Source organism: Gekko japonicus, unplaced genomic scaffold, assembly GCF_001447785.1.
Source record: "Gekko japonicus isolate JY-2015 unplaced genomic scaffold, Gekko_japonicus_V1.1 scaffold103, whole genome shotgun sequence".
Classification (NCBI taxonomy): domain Eukaryota; kingdom Metazoa; phylum Chordata; class Lepidosauria; order Squamata; family Gekkonidae; genus Gekko; species Gekko japonicus.
The window spans coordinates 1,455,000-1,471,442 of record NW_015160210.1 but is presented as its reverse complement, the minus strand read 5'-3'; the positions used below and the strand labels follow the sequence as shown (position 1 = coordinate 1,471,442).

Here is a 16,443-nt window from a genome sequence, read left to right as displayed (position 1 = left end):
CAGAGTTAACCTCCTTGGGGAGACCAACGCAGGATAACTATGCATCATCTCGAGCAGAAGATAGAAATAATCGCTCTCTAGTGACTTATTGAAACCGCCAAAAGGTAAATAAAAGAGAGACTTAATAGCATTGCGTATTCATGCCACTAAGAGGACCTGTCGAGTTAGGGGGGGGGAACATGTTGCCCCTGCAGCTGTACAGATGCTGATGTCAGCCGGCGAACTTGCAGCAGTCACATGTGGTTTTGAGGCGGAGACCGGTCCAATGTTGGTTCACGCCAGAAGGAATTCCCCTATGGTGGCTCTCGTTAATCTTTGCTGAAGGGCAAACCCGGTGGCAAAATCACAGAGACAGCCCGGAGAATGAGCCTCCCTTTCTCCCAGCATGGCAGGCAAAAAAGCTGACACGAAGAAAGGGAAAGATGCGGGGAGAGGGAAGAAGAGCAAAAAGGAACCCAGCGACTCCGAGGAGGCATCGGAAGCCGAGGTGGGCAAGACCACCGCGGAGGAGAGTGAAAGGGACAGCGAGATAGTGGAGGAGGAGAGCGAAGATGACCCTAAGAAGAAGAAAGGGAAAGACAAGAAGGGCGGGAAGAAGCAGCTCAAGGGCGCCTCGAAGCTGGTGATGGGCCTGGCCACTGACGATGCCAAGAAGAAGAAAGGGGCCAAGAAGGAGCATGCCAAAGCCCAACTGAAAGGCGCCACCAAGGCGATGGCCATAGCCAAGAAGGAGCCGCCGCCGCCCAAAAAGAAAAGGAGCCTGAAGAGCACGTCCAAGCTCTTCATGGGCTTGAAAAGCCTGCAGCTCAAGCGGCCGAAGAAGAGCCAGTTCAAAAACACCTCGCGCTTCTTCTGGGGCCTGAAGAAATCCAGCACGAAGCAGAAGCAGAAGCAGAAGAAGAACAAGGCGGTCCTCAAGTCCACCTCCAAACTCATGATGCGCTTCAAAGGGATGGGGAAGGGCAAGAAGAAGAAAGAAGAGCCCAGCGCTGAAGGTACTAAGAAGCCGGCCTTCATGCTGATAAGGCTGGGTGGGAAACCCAAGGATAAGGCCAAAGGGGGCGGGCTCTTCGGCAACCTGTTACAGAGGGCGAAGCCAAATGAGAAGTTCAAGACCCGGGCCCAGATTGTCAGCAAAGTCGCTGCTGCCACCAGCTGGCTGACCAGGAAATTCCTGGCCAAGCGTGGCAGGTACATGTACGATGAACGAGTCGCAAACGAGGCCTGGCTTTCGAGGATCGGGGCCAAGAAGCTCCCTTTCCCCTCAGAGGCTGAGGTCTTGAGGCACCGGGCTAATATGAGGAGGCTGCCTGAAGCAAAAGCGCTCTATGGCCAAACCGAGGAAGAATTTGGCTACTGGGACAACTTAGACGGCCCCTTGCCACAACTGCACTACGATAACTATCGAGAGGATGGCTACATGGAACCGCAGTCCACTTCTCAATACGACTACTCTAACTATGATACTGAGTGTTATGACGGGTACCCAGATGAGGAATATGGGCCGTATGAAGAACCGGTAGAGGACTATAACCATCTGCCGCAAGACCAGTATGGTTATCCCACAGAGGATGACCAAGAATACGAGCCTACCACTAGTTATTCACCCTATGAGCCTTATGATAACTATGCCGATTATGAAGAGCCAATAGGGCTGAATGACCAATATGCCTCCCCTGAAGACCCCTATTACTCAGGGGCAGAAGAAACAGAATACCCCGATGACTATCCTCTTAATGAAATGGGCTATGGTGAGAATGAATGGCCTCCACAGTCTTCGTACAATCCTTATGCCTACCCATTGGACGATATTGTGGAGGAGGCTGAGGAGGAGCGAAGAGGCTACCTCTCTGATTTATCTAACTTTTCATTTTTTAAACAGCAAGGGACGGGAGATAATTTTTCTCCTAAGCTGTCTTTGAACCGGAAGTTCCGGCTCTTCCCGCGCCCCCAGGTGAAGCTCTTTGGTATTGACAAACTGGATGTCCCCCTTCCTCCCTCGCCACAGTTTTCCGTCGGCAGTTTGGATCAAGACGAGGAGAACTATGAGGAATCTGAACCCCTGACCTCTCCTTTCGCCCAGTTCGGTGATCAGAACGTGGTACCTTCCAAGTTGCCAAAGATCTCAAAGCTTTTGGAGGGCTGTTTCGGTGGTGGCCTTCCAAGGTCTGTTACCCCCAAACCAACTGCAAGGAATTTGGGCCCAAGTGAACAGAAATGCACCTGTAAAGCAAGCTCATTTCCAAACGTCTCCCCAAGAGAATGTGGAAGCCCTTTGGGGCAATTCCTACAGAAATCCCTCACACAACCAAAACCCATACTAAAGCACCGGGGGACCAGGGAGCAGAACAGATCCCCAACGCCATCGCCAATGAAGAAAGTTCTTTCAATGTTTAGTGGCAGCCGATCCACGGGGCAGTCTCTTCAGGTGGGAACAAGGCAATTCGAAATACCAAATTCAACCTCATCCCCTAAACCTGCAAGTCATTTTGGGGGTCAGCAGAGGCACGGTGCCCCTCACCCTTCTTCTCACCGCACCGCAAGGCTGCGCAGTGCACTTCAGGAAGAACTGCACAACACACTTCCATACGCGGGGTCATCTTCCTACAAAAAGCCGCACACAGGAGTCAGTCTACCGCCAAGGACTTTAAGTCAGGAAGCCATTAACAACAACAATTCCCAAAGGCCTGCTTCCTCTCTGTTTTCTCAGAGAAATCTCTCCTCCTTTACCTCAAAACAAAGTATAAGGTCGTTTGGTTCGAACAGGCCACAAGTGAATTTCCACATACCTGAGACAAGTAATTCCTTCCAGCAATGGTCTGGCAACCGAATGTCTTCCCAGGGGCCTTCTTCATGGTCCACAGTGAGGTCAGAAGGCCCTTCTGTGAGGAGAGTGGGCTCAACACCAGCCACAGATAAGGCCTCCTTTACTGCCCCATCACGGGGACAAAGGCCATCCACCCTATTAGAAGAGTCCACGTCTTCCCCTTGTACCACAGCACGTAATCCTTTTATACGTCGACGCACCCCATCATCCACTAGCTTAGGACCTGCTGGCAGCCTAAGAAATGAGGACCCTTTGAGGCAATCGTCTTCTCAGATCTCCCTCAAATCCAATGCGTCTAAATTTCGGGATTCTCTTCGCAGTGTGAGCTCCGGTAGGTATGCCCCAACAGGACTTCATGGTCCCACCACTGGGGGTTTCCAAGGTCCTCCATCACCCCAAACACCCCTCAGGCATTTTGGATTGCCTCCTACACCAAATTCCCCGCGGCCATTGGGGAGAACAAACCCTTCACCCATTGACGTTCAAGGGAGGCTTCCCCAAGCTTGGAACAGGCAGCCTGAGCCCCCAACCGAAGCAGTGAAACCTTTAATGAGGAATCAGTTCATGAAGCAATACGGCCACCTGTCTCCCACTCTGTCTACGAGGAGCACGAGGACCTCCTCTCCACACATGCAGACTCGGCAAGGAACCCGTCGGGTCACCATCGTAGACTCTCCAGTTGACTCACCTGCTCGGGCCCAGTCTCTTGCCGATGTCAGTGGGCAGGCAGCGGAGCAGTGGCTGCCACAGCAGAGGTGGGGTCACGCTTCTGGGAATGGAATGTCAGCCCCCCAGACTCGTCCCCCCAAGATGGGAAGTAGGGGAAGTCTGAGGAGCTTATCAAGTCTGCCTCCACCTCCGACTCCTGCTTCCAGCTCGCCAAAGGACTTCATCAAGCGCATTGGTCAGCCTCTAGCTGGGATGGCAGAGATTGCTTCTTCCATCAGACGTTCCCCTGCAGGAAGTACGGGCGACACGGGGAAAGGGAGCACATATTCAGCAAAGTTCAGTCACGATCCAGGGTCACCACCAGCTTGCTCCATGCACCCACATTCTCACAACCCTCCTTCTCCTGGATCATCACCGAAGCAAGCGGCAGAGGTCCGCCGTTCTCAGCCACCCAGTCTGAAACAGGAAGCCTTGGGGGGCAATTTGAGCTACCCCGTTGCTGGGAGCAACCCCGGCACCCTGAGGGGGAGGCCCAATTCCAGCCCCGTGACCCAAAGATCGCCTCTGTTCCAAGCCAAAGGAAGGGGACGCCTGGCTTTTCAAGACCAGTACAACACACCCAGAAGGCCAGGGCCTCCTCATTCGCTTGCTGGGCTGCTCGGAAACGAAACCGATGATGGTACGGGGAGATACGCGGTCGTAATGCCACAGATGCAGCGGATAGGCTCTTCTTTAAGGAGGAACACTCATATGCAGAAACAACCTTGGTCCGACTATCATACTGCACCCGTCCACGAGATGCCAAATAAGCGGGCCTCGGAGAAACTGTACCGCCAGCCTTCTGTGGAGGAATTTAGCCAGCAGGCACCCAAACTGGGAAGCGGTGTGGCATGGTACCTGACACGCGGGACAAAGTTGGCGGACACTGGGCCAAACACAGGTTGGCAGTGTAAGGTAATTTAAGAAGTCCTGATTCATTTTGTGGTGGGGGATGGGGTTTACGGTATGGGAACCAATTAGAAAGAGGAGGAATCGTTGGGTTTCACTATGAGGAAGGTTCCATTGAAGCGAGTTCCTCAAGTCCCAATTCTCTTGTACTTTAGGATCAAACTCAGCCTCTAAGAACATAAGAGAACCCATGTTGGATCAAGCCAATGGCCCTTCCAGTCCAACACTCTGGGTCACCCAGTGGCCAAAAACCACTGGACCTTGCTATACATAGAGGCATCTGACAGGTCACAGAGGGTCAATCACAGTGTTGACGAGCACAATGAGAGTGAGACCCCGAACATATGCAATACGGCCAGCTATCACCTAGCTATGGGCCACACTAGGCTTTTTTTAAGCACATGCACAGAAGCATACTGTGCAGAGCACTGCAATACCAATCAATTGTGTTACTGATCTCTGTGACTGTCGGATTGCTCTGTCGTAATGCCAGATGCAGACAGTGACATTCCAGAACCCACCAGCTGGTTCCGGTAAGTGCTAGAACAGATTCATTCAGCTGCGTTCCTTGGCTATGTGAATTTGGGGTCATGGCATCCCACATCCACTGACTCTGTGCTCTCGCGGGATGCTTAGGGCAAAATCTTTGTAGGTTCATTTTCTTACAGGGGAGAGGTCCACCCCCTGACCAATGTTCCTTCTAAACTGTGGAGTCTCATGAGCAAAAATTCTACTTTGTGAGCTACTGGCATTAAAGCTGTGAGTGAGCTATTTGGCTACTGCCAGTGTTCCCTTTAAGCTGAGTTAGTGTGAGCTTGCTCACAGTTTTTTAGCCTCCGGCTCACACATTTTCGTCTTAGCTCAGGAAGGATGGCTCCAGAGCAAACTAATTTATGCAGTAGCCAATTCGCTCGCTCACAACTTTAATGCTAGTAGCTCTCAAAGTAGAAATTCTGCTCACAAGACCCTACCACTTAGTGGGAACATTGGCTACTGCATAAATTAGTTTGCTCTGGTGCCATCCTTCCCGAGCGAAGGCAAAAATGTGTGAGCCGGGGGCTAAAAAGTTGTGAGCTAGCTCACACTGACTCGGCTTAGAGGGAACAATGCCCCTGACTCCCTGGAATCCTAGCGGCCAATGTTTTCTCCACTCCCCCGATCAGGACCACCAAGAAGGGGGGCATGAAGGGTATAGTGTCCCAGAGCACATGTTTGCCTGGCGAGCCAGGAAAATTGTTACTAAGGTGGGGGATAGTATCAGCAGATAAGTTCCAATTAAGCTTCTTGCATGTTTTCTTTCAAGTTGACCCCTATGTGGTGGGAGTGGCAGAAAGAATATTTGCATGGGAATTGACTCATGGCTGTCTTGACCCTCAGTAAGGCAGACTGGAGACGGACTGTCCCCCCCCCCCTCCAGTGGCTGCCCATGTGTACACCCATTGCAATTTCATACCTCAAGCACAGATCTTTGTATTATTCCCCAAATCTGTTTGACTGGCAGTAGCAGCGAGGAAATATGGGTTGGATCCAGACTAAACTGGCAATTTTCCATTGTTTCCCCCTTTGCACTAGAGACACCCCCATGTCATTCCCCAGGATTCCTTGTTCCCTTGCCACCGGGAGTAGAATTACAAAGAAATCAACAGGTAGCGGTGGGAAGAGAGAAGCAGGAAATCCTGTTCCACTTTTGGGAAATTCAGCACAAATCCAGCTCAAACTGTGGACATCATAGAAGATGAGTTTCAGCTCTCTTTTAAAAGCAGTGGTCTGTCTCTCGCTTAAATGAGTTATAATTTCTTTAAGATATTGAGGGAAATAAACATGGTCTCCAACTAGTCCTACCCCACAATTGCACCTCGGAATCAGGGCTGGCACTATCTCTGTTTGCCCCATTCCCGCACAGTTAACAACATACGGCTGCACGGAAATTCGGCGGCCAAACTTTCGGGGATGAACGTCATGGAAATGCTCGGCCTGTTTTCCACGTCTCAGGCTTCATACAATGGGCAGCGGCAAGTCCAATTTTACAAGGTGGCAACTGCTACCCTATGATTAAAACCGAGTCATTGTTCCTTCCGAGAGGCCGTCGGCCGGCCGCCAGCCCAACAAAAGAGCGGCATGTAAATTCGGGGACTTGATCTCCGACACAGAGCTGGGCTGGAACAGAAGGAAAGTTTTAATTAGAGTGCAGCTCTCTTCCCGCAGCCTGAACCGTACAAAGGCCAGCTCGAGGGATTACAAAAAGCTGACCTCTCGCAAGGCAGAGCGGCAAAAAGCTGACCTCTCGCAAGGCGGAGCGGCTTACTGATCTGCTGCCGAATTTTCGTCTCGAACCCACGAGGGGCTGCTTGTGAAAACTTGATGTTTCCCAGGCCTTGAGTCACCAGAATGTTTCTTCTTTGGGTGAGCTGAAGCCTTGCTCCCAGAGTCAGCTCTCCAACTGCACTGCACAAGCAACTGTTTGGGGTGGCCACTGGGAACAGGGCAGGGTCACACTGCAGGGAATGGCTTGCTCCAGGCTGTTGCAAGTGCGAGAGGTGATAGGTTCGGCTTCCTGGTTCACCGCTGTATCCTGAATCAGCCTGCTTTGGCCTTGGGATAGGCTTGCCAAGTCCCCCCGGGGGGCAGGGAAACCCCCGCCCCAGAGGCCTGTTCCCCACCGCCGGTGGATTGGGCCCCGGGGGGAACCCCACCCCTACGTGCACGTCACCTGGAAGTGACGTGACGACGTCGGGCATGCTGGGGGCGGGGCCACGGTCATCCGAGGTAAAACTCGCCCCCAGCGTGCCCATTGTCGTCACGTCACTTCCGGGTGACGTGCGTGCGGCGAGGGCGCGCACTCCTGGAACAAGCCGGGAGTCCCCCGCTCCGGATACAGGTAACACTTGGCAACCCTATTTTGGGAGGATGGAACCAGTCTGTCCTCAGGCCGGCAAAACCTAAGTGGCCTGGCTTCTGGTTCTTGCTTCTGGTTCACAGAATCATAGAATCGTAGAGTTGGAAGGGAAGCTACCTACAGACCCTCTAGTCCAACCCCCTGCCCAATGCAGGACCCGCCTAAAGCATCCCTGACAAATATTTATCCAGCCTCTTCTTGAAAGCTGCCAATGAAGGGGAGTTCCTTCCTGGCTTCTCGGCTTCCTGAGGCTGACCACTGTCGGAAACAGGAGTCTGGAATAGATGGACCATTGGTAGGGTTGCCAGCTTCCAGGTGGGGCCTGGAGATCTCCCTGGTGTGGAGAGCCAGTTTGGTGTCGTGGTTAAGTGTGCGGACTCTAATCTGGGAGAACTGGATTTGATTCCCCACTCCTCCACTTGCACCTGCTGGATGACCTTGGGCAAGCCGTAGTTCTGATAAGAGCGGGAACTAAATAGTAATAAATAACATTGTAACATCATTAGCAAGTGGTGAGTTCTTTTGGTGTGCTAAAATTAGTTTTGAGTGCCTTTCTATAAGCTGCTCTGAGACACCTTCAGGTAGTGAAGGGCGGGGTATAAATCCAATCTCCTCCTCCTCCTCCTCTTCTTCTTCTCTTCCTCCTCCTCCCAGAATTACAGAGAGCCAGTGTGTTGTAGTGGCTTAGAGTGTCGGACTAGTGTCTGGGGGACCTGGGTTCAAATTCCCACTTGTGCCTGTTTGGGATGGCCACTGGGAACAGGGCAGTGTCACACTGCAGGGAATGGTTTGCTCCGGGCTGGGTGGGTATAATAAATCTGTTATACCTTCTTCTTCTTCTTCTTCTTCTTCTTCTTCTCCTCCTCCTCCTCCTCCTCCATCTATATAGCACTAAAAGAAAAAAAAAGGCGGGGAAACAGTGATTGTCTGGGTGACCTTGAGCCAGTCATACTTTCTCAGCCTGACCTACCTCACAGGATTGTTGTGAGGATAAAATGGAAGAGAGGAGAACACCGTAAGCCACTTTGGCTCTTTGTGTGGGGAGAAAGGTGGGGTATGAAGGAATGAATGAAATAACTGATCTCCAGAATGTTAGGTGGCCTCAAACAGAGGGTGCCAATCTCCAGGTAGTGGCTGGAGATCTTATGGGAATTACAACTGATCTCCAGGTGACGGAGATTAGCTCACCTGGAGAAAATGGCAGATTCGGAGGTGGACTGTATGGCATTATACCCCTACCGAGGTCCCTCCCCTCTCCAAACTCCCATCTTTGAGCTGATGGGGGTGTAATATACCTGAACAGTTTCCCAGGCTGATTAAATTATTGCCTACTGTTCCACAAAAACATGTTCCCACACTGTGAGGTAGGGTGGCTCAACTGGTTGTGATGCTGAGCTGCAGACCGGATGGTCTGTAGTTCGACAGTTTGAGACCCGAGTGCTGCATGACAGAGTGAGCTCCCATCTCTGGCCCCGTCTCTGGCCAACCTAGCAGTTCGAAAGCAAGAAATTGCAAGTAGATAAATAGGTACCCCTTCGGTGGGAAGGTAACAGCGTTCCGTGCACCTCGGCGTTTAGTCATGCCGGCCACATGACCACGGAAACGTCTTCGGACAGCGCTGGCTCTTCGGCTTTGAAACGGAGATGAGCACCGCCCCCTAAGAACATAAGAGAAGCCAATGTTGGATCAGGCCAATGGCCCATCCAGTCCAACACTCTCTGTCCCACAGTGGCCAAAAATTCCAGGTGCCCTCAGGAGGTCCATCACGCAGGGCCAGAGTTGGATTCGACTGGCTTTTAAGCAAGGGACATCTTTACCTTTATATGGAAATAAAATAAAGTTAGAGCCAGTGTACCTGAGACAAAAGGATGTCCGAGCGCAGAAATGGGACGGCTCAATGGGCGTAGTTCTAAAGTAGCGAACCTGTGCTGGGTCTCCCCTACTTGAAAGGGCAGGCGAGTGTTCATATGACTGAAATGTACTTCACATTAAAAAAAATCCTCCCCGCACACGGAAAACAAACATCTCAGGGACAAGATTAGATTAGAATTGCCTGATGTAGTAATTTTCTGTCCATAATTTTTTTTTTAATGACGATTCACATTGGCCTACTTTCTTAAAAACGAAAGAGCAGCCAGTCATTGGGTTGCCAGGTCTGGGTTGGGAAATTTCTGGAAATTTGGGGTGGGTGGGGCTTGGGGAAGGTGGGGCTTGTGGAGGGGAGGGACCCCAACAGAATAAAATACCATGGAGTCCCTCCTCCAAAGCAGCCATTTTCCCTGGAGAAATTGATCTCTGTCATATGAAGATTACTTGTAATCTCCAGGAAATCTCCAGGCCCCACCTGGAAGTTGGCAGCCTAGCGTTGGCCTACCTGCAACCCCAATGTGACATAAACTCAGGTTTGCTACTTTAGCAACTGCGAGGCGTAAAGGCCAAACGACACTGGGAGGTCTAAGCACGTTCCGGGGGGGGGGGGGTTGTGGAAACCCTCCATGCTCCAGGGCTGGGCCCCTGAACAGACGCTCATCTTCTTGTGGTCTTCTCTCTCGATAGATGCAGACCGTCCACAACTTGCAAGCCGGGAGCTTTGCAGTACCTCAGGCGGACAAAGGCGTGGAGGATATGACCCAGCTGGAGTAAGTGGTCATTGTGGGAAGGGGGTACATTTGCACGAATATGGGGGATTTGCCGGCTACAGTGCGAATGTGGGCAGATTGTAGGGTTCCCAGTCCCCAGGTTCTAGCAAAGGTTCCCCCAGTTTTCGGGCCTTCAGTCCACCACTGGCCAGCAGGCCGGTGGGGAAAACGTCCCCAAACAGCCATGTCCCAGCACAACGTCCCTGAGATGATGACATCGCCAGGGCCGGCTCGAGGTGCTTCTGCGCCCTAGGCAGGCGCAGATGCCAACCTCCCAATGGGGCCTGGAGACCCTTTTGCTGCCGCCACCTCCTCCCCCCCAGGGGGGAGGGGGAGGGCGGGGGAGCTGCAGCGTGTGTGTGTGGGGGGGGTACGGGCGTGTGCAAGAGAGAGGCTTTCCTTTCCTGATTCCCCGAGTGCTGAGAGAGGAGGAGATGGAGGCAGGGCGAGCGGATGGCGGGCGGTGAGGTGTGCTGCTGCGTCATGGTGCGCATGTGCTAGGATTGCACAGCTCTGAAGTGCAGACCAACGGCCGCTCGTGCGCCACGTCCCCCACGCGCCGCTTGCGGGTTCCCCGGCAAAAGCTTCCCCGGCCTCCCTCTGCCGGGCGCTCCTGAGTTGCTAAGGGCAAACTGACCCCGGCCCTGCGCGGGAGAGGGGCGGGCGCCCGGTTAGGGCGGCAGTGGCGGTGGCGGGGGTTGGGGGCGGGGTGCAGTTTGGCGCCCCTGAGGGCCGGCCCGTCCTAGGCGAGCCCCTAGTTCGCCTAGCGGGTGAGCCGGCCCTGGACATCGCACAGAAGTGATGTCCTCACGTTGGAGACGTCGCACAGGACGCTCTGGTTCGAGGGGAAACCTCTGTGGTAAATATGGCCTCAAACCACAGAGGTTTGTCCTCAATCCAGAGCGCCGTCGTGCAATGCCGCTGACACGATGCCACTTCCAGGTGACGTGATTGCATAGGGGACGTCCCAGAACACCCCCCAAAACTAGGGTTGCCACCATTTGAGGGGAAAACATAGTTTTCCCCTCAAATGGCCGTGGCCCCGCCCCCAGCGTGCGACGTCACATCCGGGTGACGCGCACGCGCGCACACACCCCGGACGCCAGCCGGGAGCCCCCCGCTCCCGGCCGAAAACAATTTGGCAACCCTACCCAAAAACCCCTACCCGCGTGGCAACAGGTCCTGGCAATTTGATGACAGATGTTCCCAGACTCAGAGATACACTGGCCTATGAATGAATGTAATTGTTGCCGTTAACCTGTGTGTGGCCCCAAATGGGAGGTAATAGACATTGGTGTGTTCTAGGGTAGGGTGGGGTTTGGGGAGGAGAGGGAACTCAGCAGGGATCCGATGCTGCACAAAGCTTGTATTTTCTCCAGGGGAACTGATCCCTGTCATCTGGGGGGTCAGATGTAATTCCAGGATATCTCCAGGCCCCACCTGGAGGTTGGCAAGTCTAGTGCATTCACAAAAAAATCACCTGGGAATAGTGTTGCCAGAATAACTCAGGAACTCTGGGAGTGGCAGTGCCAAGGGGTGTTGGAGTTCGGGGTGAGGCGATGTCACTTCAAATTATGCTCTAGGACTGTCCCAACTCTCTATGGTAAAGACCATAAAGACTGGGAAAATTCCTAGAGCATTAGCTGGTAGTGACCTCACATCCTCCCCAAACTCTTCCCTCAAACTTCCTGGTGATGCTCTAGGAATTTCCCCAATCTCTATGGTTTTTACCACAGAGATGGAAGGAATTCTTAGAGTGTCTCCCAGAAGCAGCCATTACTTTCCTCCCGCTTAATTTCTCAGGGCTGGGGGATCTGGACAGAGCATGGCCTGTTGTGCGTGAGTAAATGGCAAATCTATCTAGGAATTTCAGCATTCACCAAATTTTGGCGCGTGCACTGGTCCCCAAAAGTTACAATCACAGGTACTGGGAGTGCGCAAACCAAGTGCAATGAGATTGCATGTTTCCCTTGATCCTCCCAACATGTGTGGTTATCGTGTTGTGTGAACGGAGGTAGTGCATGTATTTACCGTGCAAGTACAGCTTTGGTGCACATGAGCGTGACCCCTGAGAAATCCACTGGTACTTCGCAGGACAAAGATTTCTTAATTATTTCTTCATTTAATACTAGGAAGGTGCTGCTAATAAATACCCTTCCGTCTGTTTCAGGGAACTCCACCAGGGGATAGTCCTTCAAAACATCAGAAAGAGGTTCGAGCGGGGGCTGATTTACGTAAGCCAGTTGCTCATAATGTATCTTTCTGGCGATTTCCAACTTTTCTGCCACAAAAAGCAGTGTGGTATAGTGAATGCAGTGCCAGATGAACTAGAGAAACCGAGGTTCCAGTTCCTACAAAGTCGCCAAAATATCCGGAGAGCTTTGGAATAGACACTTTCCACCTCTCAGGGCTGTTGTGAGGATAGCGTAGAATAACTAAGGAGTCTTCTTCTTCTTCTTTTTTTGCTGTGCAATTCGTTTGCTCCTATCCCGAGGACAGTTTTATACTGTATCATTATAGACCACTCTGCTTTATACACTCTTAATGCCCTGCCTAGTTTTGTTTGATATATTTTTCAATTATTGCCTTGGATTGCAGTATGGATGCCTTAATAGTTAGGGCTTGCTTTTTTTGTACGCTAGGTTTTGTTTTATCATCGTGAGCTGCCTTGAATACATCCAGAGAGGTAGCTCGTAAGTTTTCCAGATTGGTTAATTAAATAAATACGGAGGTTTGAGGATCAGGCCAAGTCATCGAGCAAAGCGGGTATTTGGAAATCAAAGATGGAAAACTAAGGAGCTTCTGGTATGGCTCTGAAAGAAGCTGTCCAATTTTGCAGTCTCCTGTATGGGGATTACTCATGAGTAAGTGTCCCTGTGTCAAGCTAGTGAATGACCCTGCACTTGGGGTTTTCCTGTCTGGGCGACAGTATAGTGCAGCGTGTGTGTTTTCCCCGCGGGAATGTTCCCGCCAAGAACTATGTGTCCCCCGCCGATTCACGGTAGGTACTTTAACCCTATGTGGAAGCCATTTTGTGGCTGGCTCCGCCTCTGGTGGCAGCCTTTTTGTGGCTGGCTCCGCCTCTGGTGGCAGCCATTTTGCTGCTGCGCCCACCACACCGTGTCAGAATTCCAAAGGCGCCCACAGGCCGGGAAAAGGTTGGGGAACCCTGCCCTAGAGTGTGACCCCAATGCGATGACGTCACTTCTGATTTTGCACCGGAGGTGACATCACACATCGATGCGACGCCGATGAAATTGTCCCGGTCCCCCGAAATGTTCCCACCGAGTTGGCGGTTATGGCGGATGTATTCGAAGTTTCCTGTCCTCTGAAATTTCTTTCTCTCCCAGACTTATATAGGCAGCATCTTAGTGTCGGTGAACCCCTACAAAATGTACAACATCTACGGGACGGACCAGGTGCTGCTGTATGAGGGGAAAGCCCTGGGAGAGAATCCGCCGTAAGTCTCTGCTGCTACACTGATCTATTTAAGGGAAGCGCTATATGAAGGGTGGTAGATGGGGTTGCCAGCCTCCAGGTGGGGCCTGGAGATCTGCTATTACCACTGATCTTCAGCCGACAGAGATCAGTTCCTCTGGGGGAAATGGCTGCTTTGGAGGGTGGGTTCTGTGACGTGGTACCCTGCTGAGGTTCCCTCTCCAAACCCTGCCCTCTCCAAGCTCCGCTCCCTAAATCTCCAGGTATTTCCCCTCTCAGAGCTTGAGAGCCAGTTTGGTGTAGTGGTTAGGAGTGCGGACACTAATCAGGGAGAATCGGGTTTGATTCCCCACTTCTCCACATGCAGCTGCTGGTGTGACCTTGGGTCAGTCACAAGTTCTGTCAGAGCTGTTCTCTCAAGAGCAGTCCTTGAAAGAGCTCTCTCAGCCCCACCTACCTGACAGGGTGTCTGTTTTGGGGATGGGAAGGGAAAGGGATTCTAAGCCGCTCTGAGACTCCCTCGGATTGTGAAGGGCGGGGTGTAAATCCAATCTCCTCCTCCTCCTCCAATCCCAGTGGTAGATGTCCCTCAATTCCACAGGGCTGGGGCTCAGTTTCCGCTTTAAAAATGAGCAAGTTTCTATTGGGATATTTGGTTAATATAGCAGAGTTTTGCCCAGTCCTAGAAGCATGATCATGAGTGCAGTAAAGAAATATCCCAAAGAAGTCTATTGCAAAAAAGAAGGCAAACATACATTTATTCAAGTAGATCCAGTTCACCTTTAGGTTGCCGTCGAAAGGAGAGAACGGGGCCTAATTCAAAGAATACTTTCCCTGTCACAGACGGCCAGCGTCTCCGTGGAAAGCCATGTGAAGTGAGTGAGAGGACAAAGAAAGAGGAGGGGTCAGAGGGCAGCTCCCAGGTTAAGACAATTTAAGGATTTCAGACAGCCTATCTATTCCGTTTCAGGAACTGGTTACTAATGGGGTTTTCCTGTCAGTTCAGACAGACCCGTGTTAGTAACTGGCTATTAACGGAATATATTTACCTGTTCACGGGGGTCATTTCGTAGAAAAAGAGGTGAGCTCATTAGCATAACCCATTAGCATAACTTATTTGCATATGCCACACCCCCTGGCATCACCGGAAGTGTGTCAGAAGGCAACACACCGCCGCTCAGGCTCCACTGGACTGTTTTGGATTGCTAGCTAAATCAGTTTGAAGCTGGTTTTTGAAGCTCACTCTGGTTTGGGAACGTCCTGGAGACAGGGGTGGTGGTGGTTGGCAGGGCTCTTTTTGTAGAAAAAGCCCAGCAGGAACTCATTAGCATAATAGGCCACACCCAACACCAGAAACCCATTAGCATATTAGGCCACACCCCTGCCAGCACAGCTCATTAGCATATTAGGCCGCACCCCCATGTTACCAGAAGTGTGTTCATCCAGCCACACCCACCTTTGGCTTCTTATTCTGTTTACCTTGTTTGTTGTCAAAACACAGGGCTTTTTTTGGAGCAGGAACTCCTTTGCATGTTAGGCCACACACCCCTAATGTAGCCAGTCCGAATGAGTTACTGCTGTTGGGTGTGGCCTATTATGCTAATGAGTTCCTGCTGGGCGTGGCCAACTTGGGAGCCAGCCGGAACTCCGTTCCTCATTCCTGCCCAAAAATAGCCCTGGGTTGGAGACGGCAGAGCTTGTGGAGGGAGAGGGAATTCATTGGGGATGTGCTGTCCCTCTAGGACTCCTCCTAGACTTTATGGTATACCATAGAGTCCGCCCTCCAAAGCTGCCATTTCCTTTTGGGGAACTGATCTCCGCGGTCTGGAGATCAGTTCTAATCTTGGGGGAATTTCAGGCCCCACTCTGAGGTCAGCAACCTTAGCTTTAATCCTCTTTCTCTTCCCTTTGCAGCCACCTTTTTGCGATTGTGAACATTGCCGTCAGCAAGCTGAGAGATGCCAAAATCAATCAATGCATTATTATCAGGTGAGTGTTCGGAGACAGCCCTTACCCCCGACACATCTTTGTACTGATCGTCTCTTTCTTTGGAAAAGGTGTTCAGCTACTAATTAAACCCACACAGTTTTGTCCCCTTCGGTTTTGTTAGTGTCCACAGAACTGCAGTTTTCTGGCTCATCGCAAGGAATGCATATAACTAGGGCGATCTCTATTTCCCTGGGTACAGCCAGGGGCCATTTCGTAGAAAAAGAGGTGCAGGAGCTCATTAGCATAACTCATTAGCACAACTTATTTGCATAAGGCAAGGAGCGGTGGCGTAGATGGTAAAACGCCTGCTTTAACAACTACGAACAGCCATTGTGGCTGTTCGAGAACCACCGCGGCCGGGGTGAGCTCCCGGCCCTAGTCCCAGCTCCCGCCCACCCAGCGGCTCGAAAGCAATTAACAACTAAGCGAGTAGACAAATGGGTACCTACCCTTAGATGGGTAGGGGGCACCCTCCTCCAACGAGGTGTGTGGTGGCGGCACAGACGGCGACATAACATCGGCAGCAGCAGAGCATCGGTGGTGGTGAAGGTGGAATGGCGATGCAGCGGAGCGATCCCTGGTGGCCAGCAGAACATTGTGCGGCTGACGACGGCGGAGGCAGAGACCAGGAGGCGCGCGATGACGTGCAACGCGGGGCGCGGCGGAGCCTAACGGACAGAGCCGAGGTCGAAGTGGGCATGGGCCGTGCGCCCGAACGGTCCTGCCAACGAAAGTTGTCCTGAAATGCCAGAGATTGCCTGAAAAAAGAAGGCATGCTAGAAGCAACAACAGGCCCATCACCTGGGTGCCAGTAGGCAGCCCCGCCCCCATCTCATGTGGCCCTAGTTAGGGATTAAGTGTTCTTAGAACCCATTACATGTAAACCGCCCAGAGACCCTTCGGGGTTAGGGCGGTATAGCAAGTCAAAACTATAAATAGATAAATAAATATGCCACACCCCCTGACATCACCGGAAGTGTGTCAGAAGGCAACACCCACCGCTCAGGCTCCACTGGACTGTTTTGGATTGCTAGCTT

The 16,443-nt window shown here is 52.0% G+C and overlaps 1 protein-coding gene across 1 annotated transcript in view; it reads left to right on the top strand.

The window, feature by feature from the left end:
• The first annotated feature begins 385 nt into the window (after nt 1–385).
• The window catches only part of MYO15A (myosin XVA), a 139,935-nt gene continuing 123,877 nt past the window's right edge, over nt 386–16,443 (top strand). Inside the window, exons 1-7 of the mRNA XM_015409244.1 lie at nt 386–2,428; nt 3,464–3,582; nt 3,703–4,450; nt 9,897–9,979; nt 12,150–12,213; nt 13,330–13,439; nt 15,332–15,406. Of these exons, the coding sequence (XP_015264730.1) occupies nt 386–2,428; nt 3,464–3,582; nt 3,703–4,450; nt 9,897–9,979; nt 12,150–12,213; nt 13,330–13,439; nt 15,332–15,406 (3,242 nt within the window). The remainder of the gene's footprint in view (nt 2,429–3,463; nt 3,583–3,702; nt 4,451–9,896; nt 9,980–12,149; nt 12,214–13,329; nt 13,440–15,331; nt 15,407–16,443) is intronic.